General features: G+C 39.7%; 2 protein-coding genes across 7 annotated transcripts; both read left to right on the top strand.

Moving 5' to 3' along the window:
* The first annotated feature begins 30 nt into the window (after window positions 1-30).
* si:ch73-252i11.1 (WWE and TCCD_inducible_PARP_like domain-containing protein) lies at window positions 31-13,838 on the top strand. Of its 4 annotated transcripts, none has more exons than XM_010887097.4 (13): window positions 31-595; window positions 882-1,017; window positions 4,312-4,582; window positions 4,781-4,906; window positions 7,570-7,620; window positions 7,721-7,847; window positions 8,538-8,703; window positions 9,011-9,131; window positions 9,891-9,987; window positions 10,162-10,246; window positions 11,257-11,387; window positions 12,457-12,608; window positions 13,016-13,838. In XM_010887097.4, exons 1-13 carry the CDS (start codon window positions 324-326, stop codon window positions 13,525-13,527), a joined length of 2,247 nt encoding a protein of 748 aa, XP_010885399.2. In that variant the 5' UTR covers window positions 31-323; the 3' UTR covers window positions 13,528-13,838. The 4 variants fall into 4 exon arrangements, with proteins under 4 accessions (XP_010885399.2, XP_010885400.2, XP_010885401.2 ...); XM_010887098.4 differs by having other exon boundaries at window positions 8,541-8,703; XM_010887099.3 differs by lacking the exon at window positions 31-595 and adding an exon at window positions 3,325-3,381 and having other exon boundaries at window positions 957-1,017.
* A 498-nt stretch (window positions 13,839-14,336) lies between these two features.
* Window positions 14,337-22,105, top strand: usp18 (ubiquitin specific peptidase 18). Of its 3 annotated transcripts, none has more exons than XM_034289952.1 (11): window positions 14,337-14,359; window positions 15,226-15,299; window positions 15,630-15,726; window positions 15,852-15,988; window positions 16,687-16,766; window positions 16,978-17,112; window positions 17,245-17,340; window positions 17,444-17,611; window positions 19,809-19,937; window positions 21,342-21,385; window positions 21,486-22,105. In XM_034289952.1, exons 2-11 carry the CDS (start codon window positions 15,236-15,238, stop codon window positions 21,544-21,546), a joined length of 1,011 nt encoding a protein of 336 aa, XP_034145843.1. In that variant the 5' UTR covers window positions 14,337-14,359; window positions 15,226-15,235; the 3' UTR covers window positions 21,547-22,105. The 3 variants fall into 3 exon arrangements, with proteins under 3 accessions (XP_034145843.1, XP_019898173.2, XP_019898172.2); XM_020042614.2 differs by lacking the exon at window positions 14,337-14,359 and adding an exon at window positions 14,416-14,434; XM_020042613.3 differs by lacking the exon at window positions 14,337-14,359 and adding an exon at window positions 14,518-15,041.
* Window positions 22,106-22,331: the final 226 nt, after the last annotated feature.

Genomic DNA, 22,331 nt, shown 5'->3' on the forward strand with positions numbered 1-22,331 from the left:
AGAAGTTCTTTTTTAATATTGGTCAGAAGACTTATGTCTTGGCCTTTTTCAATGCCAGTCTACATACTGCATTTAAAAACATTTTCAAGATCAATGCCAGTCTACATACGGCATTTAAAAACATTTGCAAGATCTTGCAATTTTATTGTTTGATTTGAACGCCTTATTTGTTTTAGTTGGAGAGCGCTAGTGAGGCTACAGTTTCGTTTTCGATTCACCTGAAATAACGTCAGCCCAGCTGACCCAGGCGCTCAGAATTTCCTCGTCGCATTTGCTAAAATAATGGGAATGGTTTAACGTTGGTTGTCAGCGCGTTAGAAATTATGGAATCAACCATTATAAAACGTATTTGCGCCAATAATGGGTCGATGAATATCAGTGAACTAGAAAACAATTTTTACTATGACATGAACGTGTCTGTGCAAGACGTGATTTTGAATCATGATATGTTTTGTTTAGTTGATTTTAACGGAGAGCAAAGAGTTGTCGCTAAGACGGATGTTCGACTCTGCAGGTCCCAAGATTGCCATGGATGCAGGAATTTACATTTTTGTAAACGATTTCTCCTTGGAGAGTGCCCGTTTGTTCAGAGAAGGCATGTACACTAACTTCACTGCTTTCCAGTTTTATGTTACTGTTTTTACAATTGGTTTGCTGATTTTAGTGTAGGCCTAGAACTTGTTAATAGTCAAAAGGTCTCTGGGGAACTTTTGGGACGTATTTGCTTTACTAGCCATAGCCTATTTTTGCCAACTTTAGTTGTTAGTTACGCGTGCAATGACGCATTGCATTGGTACACGTCATCGTTACACGCTATTGTTGTTGAAATGCTTCTTCGTTGTACTAAAGGTCATTAAAGTACTATTTTTTATTCACTACAGAAGAGGATGTCGCTTCAGCCATGATTTGACCTCCGTGGGTAACAGAAAAATCTTAAATGAACATGGACTGGAGGAACTGAACAGAGCTGAGCTATGTACTCTGCTTCTTCAGAACGACAACTTCCTCTTACCACCAGTAAGTGTGCTACAGGTTCTCCGATTGGAACTGTGTATGATTCCTGTATAACAGGAGAAAGGTGTCTAAAAGTGTGTATATACTGTCTAAAAGTGTGTCTACTTTTATTCATTAAACTATTAACGAGTTTTTATTAAAAACATATAGTACCTTTGATATTATTTGTTTTGTATACATACACAGTTTTCACAGGAATTTAGTAATTTAGTAGTAAAATAAAAATACAATTCAAAACGTACATTACCTTTTCTTAACAGTCGTTTTTGCTGTAGATCCAAACCTCATTCCAGAGATATTATAAAAATATGGAAAACTGTGGGCTCAATAGAAAAGACAAACTTCTCCCTCCATAGGGAAAAAGACTGATAATTCCTCTTGAACAGAAGAATGGAACGGACAGGGTAAAAGTTGTAGTCTAACTTATTTCGGGAAGAAAGTTGACTACTTTTATAATATATTAAATAATTATATCGTGTTATTATACAATTACCAAGTACCAATAGTCAGTCAATGTGAATTATTACACTGTTTCTCAATGTCTTATTTGTTTTTATAAATACACAGTATTACAATGTAATAAAATAAAACACAAGGTTCACTTTCAGTTTTCCCAACATACGTCTTTGTTGAACATCCAAACCTCATTCCAGAGATATTATTAATATATGGAAACTGTGAAGGGTGTAAGAGCAGGGGGGTATAGAATAATATGTGCCCCCACTTATTAGAAGCAGGTACAGTGGGGAGAACAAGTATTTGATACACTGCCGATTTTGCAGGTTTTCCTACTTACAAAGCATGTAGAGGGCTGTAATTTTTATCATAGGTACACTTCAACTGTGAGAGACAGAATCTAAAAATCCAGAAAATCACATTGTATGATTTTTTTATAATTAATTTGCATTTTATTGCATGACATAAGTATTTGATCACCTACCAACCAGTAAGAATTCCGGCTCTCACAGACCTGTTAGTTTTTCTTTAAGAAGCCCTCCTGTTCTCCACTCATTACCTGTATTAACTGCACCTGTTTGAACTTGTTACCTGTATAAAAGACACCTGTCCACACACTCAATCAAACAGACTCCAACCTCTCCATAATGGCCAAGACCAGAGAGCTGTGTAAGGACATCAGGGATAAAATTGTATACCTGCACAAGGCTGGGATGGGCTACCGGACAATAGGCAAGCAGCTTGGTGAGAAGGCAACAACTGTTGGCGCAATTATTAGAAAATACTACAATACTACATGGCAGGACCTGGTCAATTACCTGAAGAGAGCTGGGACCACAGTCTCAAAGAAAACCATTAGTAACACACTACACTGTCATGGATTCAAATCCTGCAGCGCACTCAAGGTCCCCCTGGTCAAGCCAACGCATGTCCAGGCGTGTCTGAAGTTGATCCAGAGGAGGAATGGGAGAAGGTCATGTGGTCTGATGAGACAAAAATAGAGCTTTTTGGTCTAAACTCCACTCGTTGTGTTTGGAGGAAGAAGAAGGATGAGTACAAACCCAAGAACACCATCCCAACCGTGAAGCATGAAGGTGGAAACATCATTCTTTGGGGATTCTTTTCTGCAAAAGGGGACAGGGCGACTGTATTGAGGGGAGGATGGATGGGGCCATGTATCACGATATCTTGGCCAACAACCTCCTTCCCTCAGTAAGAGCGTTGAAGATGGGTTGTGGCTGGGTCTTCCAGCATGACAACTACTCGAAACACACAGCCAGGGCAACTAAGGAGTGGCTCCGTAAGAAGCATCTCAAGGTCCTGGAGTGGCCTAGCCAGTCTCCAGACCTGAACCCAATAGAAAATCTTTGGAGTGAGCTACCCAGTCGGTATTGCCCAGCGACAGCCGCCGAAAACCTGAAGGATCTGGAAAAAGTCTGTTTGGAGGAGTGGGCCAAAATCCCTGCTGCAGCGTGTGCAAACCTGGTCAAGAACTACAGGAAACGTATGATCTCTGTAATTGCAAATGTCAATTTTCTGTACCAAATATTAAGTTCTGCTTTTCCGATGTATCAAATACTTATGTCATGCAATAAAATGCAAATTAATTACTTAAAAATCATACAATGTGATTTTCTTTTTAGATTCCGTCACTCACAGTTGAAGTGTACCTATGATAAAAATTACAAACTTCTACATGCTTAGTAAGTTGGAAAACCTACAAAATCGGCAGTGTATCAAATACTTGTTCTCCCCGCTGTAAGCCCCCCCCCCCCCCCCCGATTAATATGATCACAGAAATGTGTCTCCTGTATTTGATGTATTAGCTAATTACAGTACATTTACCCACTATAGCTCTAACAAGAAGACCAGACTATGACTTTTTACATTGAAGCGGATGGCTCAACAAAGGTAACAAGGAGCTAAAAAAATGTTAGGCAACTTTATAATAATACTTTTTACAATATATACATGTAATATTTCATAAATAAGTTTATATTTACATACATGGATGTGCGGTGTGAGTTCAAAAATGAAAGGTGGAGGAGCTTGTTGTAAACAAAATAATATTTGTTGCACTATTTTACAGCCTGTGAGCTCACCATCTGCCTTGTTTTAGATAGTCAACTGAGAAGCTAACATTAAGCTACCAGATGCTAATATGCGCTAACAAATTCGATAGACTTTTAAATGCTCAATAGAATAAAAATATTTTATATTCTATCTCTACACCATGTTTTGGTGCGAAGAATGGAAAATGTTACACACTTACAAAATCTTATACAATGTCTATCTGAACTTGCCTCCTTCAAAAAAAAAATATATGTATGATCTTTTTCTAATTAACTATAATATTGACTATCAGCAATGCATGGTACTGTCGTGCCAGGTATCAACTTGGATAGACATGGCATCTGTGTATCTGTTTCATGCTGTCTGTGAGAGCCCTTGGGCCATCTTCATTTTGAAGAACTACTTTTTTTTTCTTGAAGAGTAGCATTTATTTTTTATTGACTGACCTCACTTGATTACAAGATTCCAGGATCATTAGGAGGGACCAGCCAAATAAGTGGGATGTCCCACCCAGTTCACTGCTTCCTCATGGTTTATTAAGCCATCAATAATGAAATTGCTTAAACGCTTTACACAAGTCCTCATTACATTTAACAATTGTGAGATACGCTTTGTTACTCCAAACCTGTGCCATAGTCTACACATATGAATAAAGTTTTCCCAGGATACTGTTATTTTCTGTGTGAGTGCATGGTCATTTGTGTGTGTGACAGTGTAGCTGCCTTCCTCCCTTATACAATCCTCCCACAAGTATTTTCCCTCTGCTAGGTGTGCCACAACTACAACAATGGTGCAGGAGAGTATGGAAAATGTGTAGATGGAGAGACCTGCAAGAGGCTCCATATCTGTGAGAATTTTCTCAGTAGAAGCTGCAACTGCTCCAAATGTCATGATTTCTACGAGCCCCATCCACTTAAAACCCTGCAGGATAAAGGGGTGCCAAGCAGGCTCATTTGCTCCCTGAAGTCTGTGTACATGAACATTGAATGGTTGCAAAAGCAAGGCCATACCAAGCAAAAAAAGCGACAAATACCAAGAGGTAAGGATATTTGGTAATCGCTAATGCAAGTAACCAATCTTACAGAGTTCCAGAGAGTAGTCACTGTAATGCCAACACTGTCAGCATGTCATGGAGCAGGTTCTCGACTTCCTCAGGAGCCCAATACAACACAGAATGAATTATTACTTGAATGCTATATACTATAGAACCTAAACCTAGTTTCCAAATATTTTGTAGGTAGTCATGATGTAGATGGTGTGAATAGACCCAGGGGCGTACGCCAACAAGAGTCTGACCATGACGCTGCTGCTCAGGCTGCTGCCACTCCAAACACAAGCCAGGGGTTCAACAGATCTGGTCCAGGTAATGGCAATACTGCATTAAGTACAGTGGTGTGAGCATCAGTGTGCATGTTTAAATAGGGATTTTTTTCGAATAACATATGAATGGGACATCAACCCTATTTAACATGATGCCTTATCCATCAAACATTTATGTTGCACATTTCTTACAAAATGCATTTCAAGGTGCTTAACAGGTAAGTCAGAATATAAACAGTTAATAATGCTTTGATAAAATGTTTGACTTACAGTAGAGATATAAATGAAAAAAAAAACTAAATAAGCGTTAAAAACAAAGAGGATGAATGACTACATTATATTAATATTAAGAGTTGAAGAACATTTGAAGAAAGTTGAAGAAAATCTTTTAGAATGCCAGGCTAAAAAGGCAGGTCTTAAGACCTTTTTTAAAAATGTCAATAGTATCTGTGTCCCTTAGATAAACTGGCAAGCTGTTCCAAAGGACAGGTCCATAGTGGCTGAAAGAGCCTTCACCAAAAGTGTGGGTTCTGACCCTTGGGACAACCAAAAGACCAGTACCAGATGACCAACCGGGCACGTATATAAAAACCATGTCGGACAAGTATTTAGGTGCAAGGCCATGTAGTGCTTTAAAAATCAATAGGGACATTTTGTAATCAATTCTAAAATTCACAGGTAGCCAATGAAGAGTCTTTAAAATGGGTGTTATGTGTGCTCTCTGTTTGGTATTGGTTGCAGTTTGCCAATACACTTTGGGTTAGGCCAGACAGTGGTGAGTTGCAATATTGGAGTCTGCTGGTGATAAATGTATGAATCAGTCTCTCAGTGTTTGCCTGGAAGAGAAACAGACTGACCTTTGCTTTGTTCCTTGAATGGTAAAAATATGTTTTCGTGTCTAACATGGTCCTTAAAGTTCAGGTCACAGCCTAAAATCACAAGATATCAAAACCTCAGTTTTTTTCCTTGTTTAATTGCCATCTATAAGTTAATGTCTTCGATGCATTTAATCAATGTGTCAATGGGGCTGAAGTCATCAGGGGACACAGAGATGTAAAGTTGTGTGTCATCAGCATAGCTGGGAAAATGAATACCATGCTTTCTAATTATGGTACCAAGTGGAAGGTTGAACAGTATAGGACCCAAAATCGAACCTTGTGGAACTCCACATGTAATCTTAATTGTCTCTGATCTGTGGTCTCCAAGGGCAATACAAAAAATTCTGCCAGTGAGGTACGTCAAAAACCAGTTTAAAACAAAACCAGATAGTCCAACCCCATTTTGAAGCCTGTCTAGAAGAATTTTGTGAATTGTGGTGTCACTTAGGTCCAGTGGTACGAGAGTAGACATCTTTTTACTGTCCATGTTTATCCTGAGGTTGTTTGCAACTCGAGTGCTGTGTCTGTAATATGTTGTGTGCGGAAAACAGACTGGAATTTTTCAAGCACAGAACAGGCATTCAGATGATCATTCAACTGTATTACAACAGGCTTCTCCAGAAAAAAAAGTAGGTTAGAGTCTGGTCTGTAGTTGGTAGGTTAGAGTCTGGTCAAGGTTAGCGATTTTACTAAAGTCAGTTTTAAGAGCAGTAAGAAAAGTGCCTGGAAAAAGAGAATAGTTGATAATTGTTAGGATGTCCTCATCTATGCTGTTCATTTATACATTTTTTAAGATGAGGATGTGGTAATAGGGTCAAGAGAACACGTAGGTGACTTGAGGTTTGACACCACCTTATCTAGCGTCTCTATGTCAACTAGGACAAAAGAGTCCTATCAGAGAAACTAAAGATAGAATGTCAGCCTTATCTGGTATTCTGCTTAAGGTGATGGCTCACTGGATCTTTCCATTGAAATAGCTAGCAAACTCCTCCCATTTAGAGATGGGCATAAGGTCAGGAGTGGAGGCACCAGATTAGAGGAACCGGATGTACAAGACTGTCAGTTGTTGAAAAAATAAACCTTGCATTATTATCTAGCTTTCTTAATTGCATTATTATATATATAGTGATGTTTTCCTTCAAAATGTCACGGGAGACTTGTAGTTTAGACTTTCTCCATTGTCCGTTCAGCCTTTCTACAGTTTCTTTTTAAAAGTATTTGTTTCTTCATTCCTCCAAGGAGGTTTCTGTTTTTAATTACCCTTATTTTCAATGGAGCCACAGCATCAATTGTTGTGCTTAGTCTTGTGAAAATGTTGTTTACCCGGTGATCCCTGGAGGATGGTAGAAAAGGCAAATTAAAATGAAAAATGTATTAAAATCATCTGCTTTTCAGTGAAAAGAGAACGGTTTTTTTTAACTGTGTACAAAATTGGTCAGACAAAGCTATTTCAATATTTAGCCCCTGTGAATTCAGTGTATAGTGGGAAAATGAAAATGTGTTTCAGAGACATTCTGCAGTATAAGATCTTTATATGATATGAGCTGGCACACATTCTCATAATGCATTCAGTCATCCATCGCCAAGTGTTTTGACACATCAAAATATAAAAAAAAATGTATGGGAGGAAAATCTGTAAGCCACGAAAGTGAAAATTAGTCTGCCTGTGAAAGTCCCCATTTCAGATGCTCAGCTGTGTAAGTACATGGTTATAAGCTGGTGATAAAGATCCAATGATATACACATTATACACATACACACATACTCAAGCTATTAGAATGCTGTTCTTATTTGCATGGTAAATTACATTTTGGTTTCTCTTTTTCAGAAAAAACTGAGATATGCATGTACTTCATCAAGGGCAGTTGCAAACATGGTGGTAAGAAAGCTTTTTTGGAAAGTATACCATTTGAAACCATCAATAGTTATCTAAAACATAAAACTTAAACCCTTTATCATATTCTTTATTCTTACATTAGATAAGTGCTTTAAAGTCCACTGTACCATGCCCTACCAATGGGAAGAGAGGGTGGGACAAATCTGGACAGCTCTTAAAGACAACGAGGAGATTGAGAAGGACTACTGCAACCCTGCAAAGACATACAGGTGTGCTCTTTGTTAAAGATGTAATTTATTTTTATTAATGGCTGCTAATATAAGGAATTAAAGAGCAGGTCCTCCATAACGTACTGTTAGGGGTGTTTTTTCAGGGTCCCTGCTACGTAATTATGAGTGATGTAGCTATTCCAGACTTAGGTTTTGATGCACCGTGACTTTCTTTTTTGACATCATTGATTCTTTTTGCCTGTTGTCTGATCTAAAAATGAACTGTCATTATTTGTAGAAGTTTTCTTGCCAATGGTGTTGTGCCAATTGCTTAATCACGCAAAGGTCAGGTAGAGTAGATCTGGTCGTTCTGCTAGTTTTTAGAGATTATCAGGAGATTCTTGATTGAGAAACAATTACAGCTTCTGTTGATTCCACAGTCCTCATTACAAGCAGAGCTAGACATTGCTATGGATTCTGGACACAGACCAAAGTGTAGATGGACTGTTTTTACTAGTGAAAGACAGGAACAAAACATGAATGTTTGTATTGTGTGAGGAATTCACAATTTTGTTGACACATATGACATGTTAATACCATATTAATGGAAACGTAAATAAGTGATTAGAAATTACCTAAGTAAAAAGAAATGTCCCTTAAAATGAAATGTCCCTTTAATGCCTTGCGCTTCTCGTAAGCGTAATATACAGCCACGTGGGATTGGTGATATTTTTTTTTTTTCATTCTCAGCAGTCGGGTCCAGCCTGTGTGTTTCGATACAATGACCTGTGGCTCAAACAAAGTCCGACGTCTATCCACGGTCTCCTCTGTGCTTCAGCCTACCTTTATCCTAACCACAAAGTGGACCTGGTTTTGGGAGGACGAGTATGGAATGTGGATTCCATATGCATCAGCTGTGAGTGACAACAAATAGTATTAAAAATGCGCTCTGGAGTTGCTCTGTAATTTCTGTAAGTAGCTGTAAAAGGGGTGCTAATGAGCCAAAACAGGTACTACATACTTCCAATTGTATACTTCTCATTATGTGTGATATGTTGTGGCCAGTCATGTCTGTGTAATTTGTATGATATTTTGTTATATAATGTACCAATTTGGTGTGCCGATTATGCAGGAATTAATTTAGAAGTGGTTATGGTGAAATATAGAAAATTCCAGTCAGTCTTCAAATCTAAAACAGGTTAATAATTTGTCTTGTCATAAAGAATGGTGGACACAGATCAGCCACTGTCACCAGTGAAGACCTTGAGCAGAGTTTCCAGGAAGATAACCAGGCAGTAGTGGAGTTCAACGCGGGATCTCAGAACTACAAACTTAGTTTCCCAGGTGAACACACATCCAAGAAATATCACAAGCGGCCTTAAAACTAGGTAGACCAAACAAGTTTCATTAAATGCAACATAATTCTGTATCTAATTAGGTGAATATAAATTTGCTGCTGTAAAGTACTTTTTTCCTTGGATAAAAAGAAGAGGTCTCATCTGTGTATCCATGCAATCATAGCATCTCTAGTGTATATCAAACGACATATTCAGACAAGCATTACCGATACCTCTTATCGGTAATACATTTATATTCTAACAAACATTACACAGCACAGGGAATCATTATGTGTTTAATGGTGTATTTGAGAAAATATATTTTGGCTAGTAATATATGAGTGTTTTTTTTCTATACTACCAGGGCCAGTCCTAGGCATGGGCTACATGAGCAGCCAGACTGCTAGTGAGCCCCAGACCACTAGGGGACAGGGGCCCCCCAAAACAAATTTTGCTTAGGGCCCCCAAAAGGCACTGTATACTACAATGCTGTAGCTGTGGACCAAAAAGTTTGTTTAAAGTCCCTACACTTGACAGTTTTTTCCTCACTGTTGCATTGTACAAATACACACAAACACAGCTGAGCAGGTTTGGAGAAGACAATTATGTCTGGTGATTTACGGATTCTTAGCGACTTAAGTCAGTAGATGTACAATTATAATGACAGCTCCAAGGTGCCTTGTCAATTGTCACATGAAACCCAAAGCTTTTTCCAGTTTTGTATTACAACAAACTCTAGAGTTACAACAGCTTTGCTCCATTTCAGATATGATTCAAACAAACCAGCAGTACGGCACCAAGAAGGTTGTAAGAAGACGGCCTGAGTTTGTGTCTTCAAGTGATGCACAAACTATCAAAACCAGGTGATAGGAATATGTTCATGTTTTCATATAGATCAACTTGCTTTTGAAATTACTCCTGAGCATAGTTCATTCCACGACTAGGCAGTTAGTCTACTCTCTTATAAAAGGACTGACTGTAAAATATTATTTGTGTACTCGACTACCAAATGTTTTTTTTAATTGTTTAAATTTTAGCAAAAAGGCACCCTACATTCGCCAAAATTTCAGAGCTTTACCAGAACGCTGGGACAAGGCACAGATTCCTGAAACAGGGTACAAGGTATTGCAGAAATATTATTTGTCTATTTGTTTATTTTGTTTCCTGTGGGGGAGACTCTAATCTGCAAATACATTGCTGCACAGGAACTCACTGCTGTGATGGTCCTGGTTAAAAGTGGCTCAGTGACTCATATTTGCATCTCAATGTGGGAAAAAAAAATTCTGTATGTTCTTCACAAAGAGGGCAACTGATGCTGCAGAGCCAGATGTCAATGTGTCAGGGGAGAAGCTCCAGATGGTATCTGATTTTATGTACCTTGGCATCATACTTGATTCCAAACATTCTTTTAAAAAGCAGGTGAAAAAGGTAACTCAAATAACTAAATTCAACCTAGCTAATTTCCGATTTATACAAAATACTTTGACTGTAGATATAGCAAAACTGAGTTGGGGAAATCTTGTGCAATACACGGATGTATGTCTTTTAGCCAAGATCCTAAATGACCTGGCTTCCTCTTCATTTAGTTCTTTTGTTAAACATAAAATCCAAACCCATGGCAGCAGATCCACAAGGTCGGCCTTGAGAGGTGACTGTATAGTTCCATTAAGGAAACACATCTTTAGTCAATCTGCTGTCTCTGTTAGAGCTCCCATGTCTGGAACACACTGCTATCAGACACACACAACTGCACCACCTATCACACCTTCACAACAAACCTGACATTAAGGCCAGTCTGACTTGTGAACATAATCCCTAGCTGTGTATTGCTGCTTTCCATGTTGTCAGTAGCTTGAGAGGTGTGTAAACACTGTTGTTTTTATGTGCTTTGTTGCTTCTTGTGCAATTGCTCTGTCTGCATGCTACATGTTGCTTGTAATATATTGCTCGGCATGTACTCAATGTTTGTCTGAATTGTTATTTTAGTTGTTTTTAATAACCTGCCCGGCTGGCTAAAACCGTCACTTTCACTGAAATGTTGATTAATGTGCACTGTCCCTGTAAACATAAAAATACAAAATGTTCGGCTTTGGTTGTATAATGACTATGTCCCTCTCTCTCATCTCTATCAGAAAGTCAAACTTCCATGCGTGTCATTGGAGTTTATGGACATTAAACGGCTTTTCTGTGACACTATGAGGGGCTTCAAGATCCACCAAATCGAACGGATTCAAAACAAAGCACTTTGGGAAGTTTTTCAGTGGTATGTTCTTTAAGATTTCATACAATTTCAGCTAATTATTACTTCACTTATTGATTGGTATAGAATACACAATACATGCTTCTGTCCTGCTCCCACAATAGTTGCACATTGAACAAACATTCTCTCTTAACTTTCTGTCCCATATATAATCTAACAAACAAAAATACACTTGATTATAACACTTTGAATTCATGAAAACATGAACTAGCTATAGTGAACCTCTCACAGAACATGAAAAACAATGACCAACAGGGTACATGAGGGAAGAGGGGGAATTTAAAAAGGGACAGGAGAAGAGACACACCCAGCCCCGGTTAGCTAGCTTCAGGGAGAAGTGGGATCCATCATTATTGTACATAATGAAGAGCTTATATCTGGATGTTCAGGTTTGGATGAGATAAGAGACGAGGCAGTTAGCTTGGGCAGTGTAAAGAGACTGACACAGGGGACATTGGTTGAGTGACCTTTCATAAAACCTGACTGGTTAGGTTGATAGAGAAGGTTAGCGATAACAAATGTTTTGGACAGTTAAGATAAAAAGGAGACTGGTCTGTCAATTTTGGTGTCAGCGGTGTCAAGTGCTGGCTTCTAGAGGAAGGCTGTATCCCTGGCCATCTTGAAGTCAGAGGGGACAGAGACAGAGATCCGGGACTCATTGATGACAGAAGTTAGGAATGGGAGAGCACCTCCAGTGTTGGTCTGAAGATACGAGGAATGGATGTGGTTGAGGGGGCAGGAGATGCCTTTCCACTCATTACGTCTGTGGGGTATTGCAACAGATCACAATAACAGGTTCCACTCATATCAGCTAAAAACAAGGAGAAGCTAACACTGGACAATTGAGGTGTGGAAAATATTGCCACGTCAGTCAAATCCTGGTCCACTGAGGCCTTTGTGGTGTCCACGGTCTTCATGCCTCAAACAAATACAGCATCTGTGGGAACAGATAGAACAAGCTGTGCATTTTAAGTAAATACTAGTTTTGATATATATTGAAACATTTAAATACTTCAAATAATATTTGAACTCAGGTCTGCGCTGTTGTCCATTTTATTTTTGTGATTGCTAGGCAAACGGATCTCATGAAAAAGAACAGCAGAGGACAGAATGTGATAGAGAAACAGCTTTTTCACGGCACTGACTCCAAATACCTCGATGCCATATGCCTTAACAACTTTGACTGGCGGATCTGTGGTCTTAACGGAACCGCCTATGGGAAAGGTGAGCTGGCTCATGCTATTATGATTTTTTTTCTGCCTTTTTCAAGGCATTTTGTACTTCACTGGACAGGAACGTTGTTACAGAGTTTTTTGCTGAAAGAGCACTACAATTCTACAATACTTGAAAATACAGAGATGAGTGTAGATGGACCATTCACTGATCCCAAAGATTTATCAAAATCAACACAGAAGTGGTTGCGGGACCACAAAATCTTACAATTTTACAGTGGCCATCTCAGTCTCAGGACTAGAGAGCAATTGAAAACATATAGTCCAAAAGCTCAAACCTATCGTGTCCAGATATGTTTTTTTTAAGAACACATTTGCAGTGGGTGTACTTACTTTTTCCACTTCTATTACGACTGTATGTAACTGAACTCTCCTTAATCCCTCTAACATCAATTTCAGGTAGTTATTTTGCCAGGGATGCCAAGTACTCCCACAGCTACACTGGCCAATCAGATAGGAGGTCCATGTTTGTCTGCCGTGTGTTGGTTGGAGATTACACCAAAGGACACTCCAGTTACCTCCGGCCCCCCTCAAAAGATGGAGGGGATACCATCTTCTACGACAGCTGTGTGGATGACGTCAGAAACCCCTCCATCTTTGTGGTATTTGAGAAGCACCAGGTGTACCCAGAGTACCTTATCCATTATAGTGAAGATGTCTCATTGGTGCAAGTCTACCAGCCATACTATTCTTCAGCGGCTGCATCAGTGGCTGCATCAGCACCAGCACCGAGACCTGCACCAGCACCTAGGCCAACACCAGCACCTAGGCCAACACCAGCATTTTGGCAAACACCACCACCTACCCCAGCACCTAGGCCAACACCAGCACCTAGGCCAACACCAGCATTTTGGCAAACACCCCCACCTACCCCAGCACCTAAACCTGACAACTCCTGTGTCATAAGCTGAAGCAGACTTTTAGGTATATTGACCACCATGTCTTTAAAAAAAGGCAATCTTGGAATGGACTTTACTATGATCACTTTAATTGCACTGTTGAATTCTGTCTAAGCTTTTGAATTTGATATTGTACATTTACAGTATATGTTAATGTGCATCTGTTTAATGTTCATCAAGTAGGGGATTTTTTAATTTTGTGCATATTTTGAGACATTTTCAGAAACACTTTATTAAACTCTGTGCACACTCAAAAATGCATATGTTTTATTTCAAGTTTTAAAATGTTGAAATATTTGGAAGCTACATAAATAAATCAGTTAATTTCCAAATTGTGTAAAGCGTTTCCTGGCTGGAGTAACGCAGAAAAGTTATGCAAACGTTTCTGTGGCAGATTCACCTTTATTCACGTTACTTGTTGTAATGGTGCTGCAAGAAAACCTATAAGGTCAGAATACACAGTCGACTTAAAGCTGACAGACATTTGTATTAAATGGATGTAATATGATGGGATATGAGAATATCCAAAATACAACAATTCACAGAACACACCTATTAGGTACCTATTTACAGATGTACATTCTATCTTAGATCCAGGGTGAGTAAAAGAGTTTTGGTTGTACTAACTGCAGCTGTTTAGTTAAAGATGCAGTCCGGGACTTTTATGAATAATAGTTTTTTTAATCCTCCCATTAGGGCTATGAAATAAAAACTCCCATGATGGGCTATCAAGAATGTAGTGCAACTAAGAATATTTTACGTAAAAAATATGGATGATTGAAGATAGTGGCGCAACTTAGTAAAAACCGTTGTTGAGCAAGGAGCAAAGTCAAACCCCCGGATGGTAAGTAGCATGGCCATTCGAGGAAATTACCATCACTAATTGTGCATCACTACTTTGTGCACCGTGTTAACATGGGTAAACTGAGTTTGTGTTTATTACACCACACCTGTTGTGTTGCCTATGTTGAGGATTTGATTTTTGTAGGTGTAAATGAAAGGATATGTATATGAAACATGACCGATGGTAGATGCAAGTGTTTTATCACAAGTTAATTTGTGCGCACTGCACTCTACCACAACCACTGTATCCGAGATCATGACACAAATAAGAATGCCAAAATGAACATTTGAACGATTTATTTACGTTTGCGGCATTTTCAACAGGAATCGATCGTCACATACACGATCATTCCTGCCCAAGGATTCTACGTCGTATCTGGAAATATCACCATCCGGACACCACTTACCGCAACACCGGCCCTACATTTATTTTATGTGAATGATTTTCCTATTTTGCCAATGACTGCGTTTGGTGGGGACATATCAAATTCATTTGAGGACAGTGAAAATTTGAGGACTGTGCAGAAACATAAAAATACATTCAGCCTAAAAAATATTTGCGTCGCTTACTTAGTTTCATTTTTACATAAGGCTTGACAGAAATCGAAAGTGAAAGTGAAGTTGCCATAAAGTCATTCGTGTCAGGTTTCGGTAGCTTGTGGATATTCAATGAAATCGATGAAGTAAGTGAAGTTGATTTGCTCGAAATCCATACGTTATATGCAGCGTGTGTTTGGGATTCACAATATAGTCTACCCAAGAATGTAGCCTTTGTGTTTTTCCAGTTGTGTTGTTGCAGTCATTACAATAGTTACTGATTGTGTTTCACTCAAAGGACTTCTTAAATCCGTATTGATGTGCCTACAGGAGAGCACTGATGGAAGGAAGCAGTTTGTCAAGGATCCGCTGCTGTATTTTGCGTTTCAGGAGTGGGACACAAGGTAAATCTACTTGAAATAAGCCAATGGGCTCGTTATTTTAATCTGTTCACCTGACGTATTTAATACCCAATGTGTAACAACACTGGCCACTACAGAATCCTAAGCAATATTACTCCACAATACAGTGGGAGAAAGTTAATGAAACCCTTAACACTGTATTTCTACATATTGACCTATTGACAAAATCATGTGATCAGACCATCTATGGCCTAAAATATGGCCTATTTTGTTTTGGAGTATTTGCAAAAATGCTCTGTTAAAAAAAAGTCTGTCAAAATCCGATTCAAGTATAATTAATTGTTGATGAAAGCACACCCTAACTGCCCACAGGCCTGGTTGGATTAAGGAATTATGGCCTGTCTTGCTGTGTGAATGCACTGCTACAGTCCTTCTCCGCTACCTGGGAAATGGTAGACCTACTAGACAGGTAAGCCAGATGGCAGGTTACAATCCTTTGTTACTAGTAATCAATATACAACATTAAGACATTATTAGTGAGCCAACTGGCTGCTTCTGGAAACACATTGAGTGCAGGGAATGTTATGTTCTTAGGTGGAATCCAGTTGACAAGGAAAATGGAAGTGTCCCTCTGCAGCTGAGAAAGACATTAGTGACCATGCGAGACTTTAGTGGCCATGGAACTCACCATTGGGACTTCCTGCACTGCCTGAACAGGCATGAGATCAGCCGTATGTACTGTTGTTCTTACCTGTCACTAGAATGCCATTGGTCAATATAGTACACAGCTAAAATAATCTTTTTTTTCTTCTTAGGTTGTTAGATTTGTTTGGATGTGTTTGCTTCTGAGCATCAATCACAACTCAATAGTAGGAAGTCAGAGAATTGTGAACTTAAACTTTACTTGAAGAAACAGACTAATAACAGTGCAGTATGTACAGGACTATGGCTTTACACTGAAAAAACTATGACTACTACAGTACTTGTACAATGCAGATTTGTATGTCGACAGGTGTGTGAGTGTGTGTGTGTTTGCTAGTCAGTGTGTATTACCAGACAAATCAAAATAATCTGTGTTTTAGATTCTTCAAAGTTGACACCTTTTGCCTTAATGACAGCTTTGCACACACTTTGCATTCTCTCAACCAGCTTCCTGAGGTAATCACCAATGTGTGAAATGGTAGAAATAAAGAAATAGCTTTGAATGACTAGGTGTTTCCAAACTTTGGACTGGTACTGTATAACAAAGGAGAATTTAAAACATTTTCCACCTGATTTTAGATTGTTCCTCACCCAGAAAACCTATATTAAATGAAATGACTTGGTTGACGGTGGTGCACAGATACCACTGCAGCATGGGTGTAAATGTGTATGTTATAAGAAGTATAATATTGTTTTCAACTTTCACTGAGGTACAAGTGTTTCTCAGTCCATATTCAGCAGGATGCAGTTGAGGTATTCCTCTCTATTCTTAACTTCATCCAACAACAGATGCACGACAAGACTTTGGTATGCACTATATTTACATGGCATTGTATTAAATCAACTAAAATATAACAGGGTCACCAACAATATACAGAAGTCTAGCTCTACGTTTTCAGAGATGATTACACTGTAATTTATCTTTTGAGAGATGATGAAAGGTCATTTTAAAGACATAAGTCGATCATTTATGGTTTGACAGATGATGAGATATTTTCTCTGTGTTCTCTATTTCTAGGCCCAAAAGATACAGTGCCTGTATAAGGTTGATGTGGAGACGTACCTCCAGTGTACAAAATGTAGCAACATTTACTCTGGGACCAGCTTTTTTCTCTGCCTCCCTCTAACCATAAGAGAGACACAGAACTCTTTGGTGAGTATTCCTTTGTTTTAATTGTTTTCTGGTCAAAGGAACAGAATGTTATATCACCCATTTGAAAGCCTGAAGATGTTTTCTTTAAGGTTTATTGAGTCTCTATGTCTTACATATTCAGTTGTTTTTCAGGAGGACTGTGTAAGGTTATTTTTTGAGCTGCAGGAGTTGAGGGGCAAGGATGAATGCTACTGTGAGAGGTGTGGAGAGAAAACGCCATCCAAACATGTTAGTTCTTTTTTGCTAACTCAACTTACATTGTTACATGGTTTTATTTCTGTTGTGGTTTTCCTATTCACTGAATTACTTCATTTTGTCCCTTTTCGTGCAGGGCTTTAAACTCATCTCCCTGCCACCGGTCCTATGTCTTCACCTGAAAAGAGTCCGTAACTCCGGAGGTTTTACAAAGAAACTACACAGCCAAGTATCTTTCCCAGAAACCCTGAACATTTCAGGCATTCTGACAGCAGAGGTACTCTCAAAAAGTTATGTACACCAGGTAGGCATATGTATACCATCTGTTTCTTGGAATACACAACATTATGCATATTAAAACTAACACATGGGCCTACATAATGGGCCTACAGCAAACTTCCCAGCCGGATGGTGCCTTTACTCTAGCAGGCAATTTCTATCACTCAAATCTGAAAACAGTTTTTCCCCAATTCCATCAAAATGTCTCCTGCCCCACCAGAGGAGACAATACACTGGACCAGGTGAACATAATAATTCCAGAGGTCTACAAAGCCATTCCCCTCCCCCAACTGAGTCAGTCTGACCACCTCTCATTGTTCCTATTCCATTAACACCTACATTAACACCTGCGCCAACGTCGTTACCACCCATAGTAGACCTTCCCCACAACCAGAAGCCTTGCATGAACAGTGAGGTCCAACAACCGCTAAAGGCACTTGACACTGTGTTCAGATCTGGTGATGCAGTGACCTAAAGCTCATCCAGGGCCAAACTGAAAAGAGGCTTCAAGATGGCTAAAAATGACCACAAAACTGCCGGTCGAGGGGCATTTAAACAACAACCTTGATCCTCAATGTGTGTGACAGGGCATCCAAGCCATCACAGACTACCGGCCAAATGACCCCACCCCCACAGCCAGCGATCTCTCCATCACTGATAAAAAGTTAAAAAGGTTCTACGCTTGCCTCGACAGGGACTGCAAAGAGCCAGCCCTTAAAGCTGAACCCCCCTGGACGTCCCCCCTCAGCCTATCCACTGCACAAGTGTCCTCTGCACTGAGCAGGGTGAATGCACGCAAGGCTGCTGGTCCTGATGGCGTCCCCCGGGCGTGTGCTCAGAGCATGTGCTGGGGAGCTGGCAGAGGTCTTCACTGACATTTTCAACTTGTCACTGGCCCAGGCGGTGGTCCCCACTTGCTTCAAGACTGCAACCATTGTGCCGGTGCTGAAGCAGTTGTCTGCGTCTAGCCTGAATGTCCTTCGACCTGTCGCACTCTCCCCCACGATCATGAAGTGCTTCGAAAGACTTGTTCTGGCCCACCTTAAGTCCTGCCTACCCTCAAAACTGGATCCCTACCAGTTTGCCTACTGGTCAAACAGGTCTACAGAGGACGCCGTCTCCGCAGCTTTACACCCTGCCCTGACCCACCTGGACAAAACCAACACCTATGTGAAAATGCTGTTCTTAGACTTCAGCTCAGCATTTAACACAGTCATCCTCTCTAGGCTGGTCAACGCACTTCATGACCTATGGATGACCTAACTGCGCCACAGTGTGGTTTGGTGGTTGCTCCACAGCCGACCGGAAGGCCCTGCAATGGGTGGCGAAAACCGCCCAGCACATCACGGGTCCCCAGCTCCCAGCCATTGTAGACCTCCAGCGCAAGCGTTGTCTGCACAGGGCATCACCAGGGACCCTTCACACACATGCCACAAGATGTTTGGCCTCCTCCCATCAGGCAGGCGGTACAGGTCTCTCTGTTCTCACACCCGCAGGCTCAGGAACCATTTTTTTTTCTCCATCTGCTGTAACCTTGCTGAACTTGGTAACTTCCCATCATTAACTATGCTCACCATTTGTACTGCTGGACTCTGTCACTGCCTTACAAGTCTGATAACATTTTTAATTTCACGTGTCATTGCTGCTATTCCTGTATTTCATTTGCACATGCCGACTTGCAAGCTTAAACCTGCCGTCATTGCACATTGCGCATTTAGAACTGCCACTGTACTTGCATTTTCAATTGCTACATACACGTGTCTACCTCGGGAACCTCATTGCTGTATCCTTGCATTTCAGTTGCAGATGCTACCATATTACAGTTTGCCTCGATTGCAAATTCAGAATGCCATTGAGAATTGACACAACTATTTATCTCACTTGTACATACATTATACTTAATACCTGTACATTTTCTGTAAATTTGTAAAATTTCCACTGCACATTTAGAGTTGCCATATGTAATGCATTTGCATTAATTGCACATCTATACATTCCACTTGTTTATACATATACTTAATACTTTAAAGTATATATAAATTATTCTGCACTCTATTTGCACTTCTGGTTAGACACAAACTGCATTTCGTTGTACTGCACTTTCACTGTTCAATGACACAGTTGAATCTAATCTAATAGACTTTTATTTTGTATCACACAAAGTTGGAGTGAAATTGCAACACTGTTATGAAAGATCAAACTGTAATTGTTTCTTCTTTCAGAGTGACAGCCAGTACAATTTGTATGCAGTCATAGTGCACTCTGGTTGTGCCCTATGTGGACACTACACAGCCTACATCCGTCAGAAGGATACGAGCTGGTACTACGCAAATGATGATTATATAAAACAGGTGGGAGTAACCATGTTTGTATAATACAGAACATACCGTCATGGCCTGAAGTATTGGCAATCTTGAACTTTCTTCATATAACTCAAATGTAGTTAAAATTTACCAAATTATTTGCCTCAAATATTTCCCTGTTAATATAACTGTTGTTTTTGAATCAGAACTGAATATGTAGCCTTTGGAGAAAATAATTGCAATCATGCAATTCCTATATCTGTGATTGAGCTTCCAGGCAGTTTGGCCCACTGTTCTTTTGCAAACTGCTCCAGTTCTCCAAAGATTTGCTGTTTGCTCCACATGTTTTCAATTGGATTTAGATATGGGCTCATTACTGTCCACTTCAGAACAGTCCAGCATTTTGTCTTGAACCATTTCTTGGGGCCTTTTTAGGTGTGTATAGTTTCATTGTCCTGCTGGAAGGCCCATGGCGGACCCGTTGACAGAGACACAGGTTTCTTACACTGGGTTCATCATTTCACTCCAAACTGACTTGATATTCTCCAGATTTTTTTTATGCTATGCACATGTTCTAGATACCCAGTGCCACAGGCAGCAAAATAACCCGAAAACATCACTGAATGTCCTCAACATTGTGGGGACGGTGTTCTATTCTTTGAAGGCTTTATTTAGGTTTCTGTAAACATGGAGACGGTGTGACCAAAAATCTCTGTCTTTTGGTTCATCTGTCCAAAGGATATAGTCCAAGATGGATTGTGGTATATTCAGGTGTTGTGGTAAATTGCTGTCTGTCCTTTTGTGTCTCTCAGCAGTAGGTCACCTTCCATACAGCACTTTATTTCATTAGGTTGGCGACAGATTGGGCGAGTTGGAACTGTTCTACCTCTGAATCTATGTAGCAGTTAACTGAGGTTCTTTCTCCATCATTTGAACAATCCTTTGCTGCAATCTTTCATCAGGTTTTCCCTTGCGGCCTTGTCCGGGGAGGCCACAAGTGGCCCTTCTTAATAACAGTACATACAGTGGAAACAGGAACATCAAAGTCCCTGGAGATGGATTTGTAGCCTTGGGGTTGTCCATTTTACATTCTCTGTCCAGATTGTATGAGTGAGCAATTTTCATGTTGCAGCCACCTGCAACTCTACACAGTCCAAAGTAAAAAAAGATTCCTGGCTTTCAATCAAATTATTTCTAACTACTTTACTTTAGGGGTCAATCATATTGTCTGTGCCATTTTAGGATTTCTTTGTGGAATTAGCTAAGATTTAGTAAATTATTTAGATCTTTTTTATGGAAATGCAAACCAAAGAAACACATGTGGATGCGGAATGATTATAACAGTGTTTTGCAAGAAATTATGCATTATTAAGTGCAAGAGTGGCAATACTTTTGGTCGCAGCTGTACCTTTCATTTTTTATTGAAGTGACACAACATTTACACCAACACAGGTTAGCTGGGCGGAAGTGCAGAATGCTTATGGAGGAAGTCAAAGGTACAGATCCAATACAAATTGTTAAATTACTTCTCTGTAGAATTGTTATTCCGGTGGTAAATTGAATCAATTGATGGATTTAGTTTATTTTTCTTGACAGAGATGGCACGGCGTATATGTTGCTCTACAGACGTACCCTGAAGGACTGCTCCTCAGGCTAATAGAGCTGAACGAATGAAGAGTAGAGACTGGATGCCGTAGTCAAGGATCCAGCACAGTGGACACGGACTGCTGTGTGAATGAACTGTTGGAGGGGTTATCTTCATGTAGCAAATTCAGTTATATGTATGGTTTTAACTGTTTAATTATGGGATATGGGTTATATATTTATTGAGTATTTATGATGTGGTCTGTATGTATTTCTGAGATCTATTTTATCTTGCGTAGTTTAAATTGCAATTCATAAGACGTTGCTGAGATTAGCCAAAAGGGGGAGACAAAGACACATCCCTCTGTCTCTACCACGTATTTTGCAGGATTAGTTAAAGTTACAGTTTCCTTAGCCTTAAATAGTTATAGCATTGTACTTCATGGGTTAGGTACCTATCTAACCCTTTGCCTTTTCTTTCTGTAGCATGCTTTGTTGTAAAAAAAAATTGTCACTGAGGACTATTTGTTCCATTGCGTCAAAACAATTTTCATGCTATTACTGTAACCTGTGGTTATTTGATTCAGTTGTTCAGGACACTAAATTACAAAAATAAAAATATTATGGGTAAAAAGGCACTTGCAATGTGTTTTGGGTATTATTCTAAAACGCTCCACCGCAAACAAGATCACATTTCAATGAGGACTGTTGGAAAGTATTTCTTTTAAAATAGAAAATACAACCCTCTACAGAAAGGATATGGAGGGGTCCAGATGGAGACTTCATCTCCCAGGCACCTCATCTCTCAGACTCCTCTATACTGCCACCTACAGGCACCTCATCTCTCAGACTCCTCTA

This window comes from Esox lucius, chromosome 23 (genome assembly GCF_011004845.1).
Source record: "Esox lucius isolate fEsoLuc1 chromosome 23, fEsoLuc1.pri, whole genome shotgun sequence".
Lineage (NCBI taxonomy): Eukaryota > Metazoa > Chordata > Actinopteri > Esociformes > Esocidae > Esox > Esox lucius.

Excerpts from the sequence above, each read along its gene's own strand:
- si:ch73-252i11.1 (XM_010887097.4), top strand. The coding sequence starts at position 324 with ATGGAATCAACCATTATAAAACGTATTTGCGCCAATAATGGGTCGATG. Across the intron at positions 4,583-4,780 it reads AAAGCGACAAATACCAAGAG|GTAGTCATGATGTAGATGGT; the intron begins GTAAGGATATTT and ends AATATTTTGTAG. Across the intron at positions 9,988-10,161 it reads GCACAAACTATCAAAACCAG|CAAAAAGGCACCCTACATTC; the intron begins GTGATAGGAATA and ends TTTAAATTTTAG.
- usp18 (XM_020042613.3), top strand. Across the intron at positions 15,300-15,629 it reads TTTCAGGAGTGGGACACAAG|GCCTGGTTGGATTAAGGAAT; the intron begins GTAAATCTACTT and ends AACTGCCCACAG. Across the intron at positions 15,727-15,851 it reads ATGGTAGACCTACTAGACAG|GTGGAATCCAGTTGACAAGG; the intron begins GTAAGCCAGATG and ends TTATGTTCTTAG.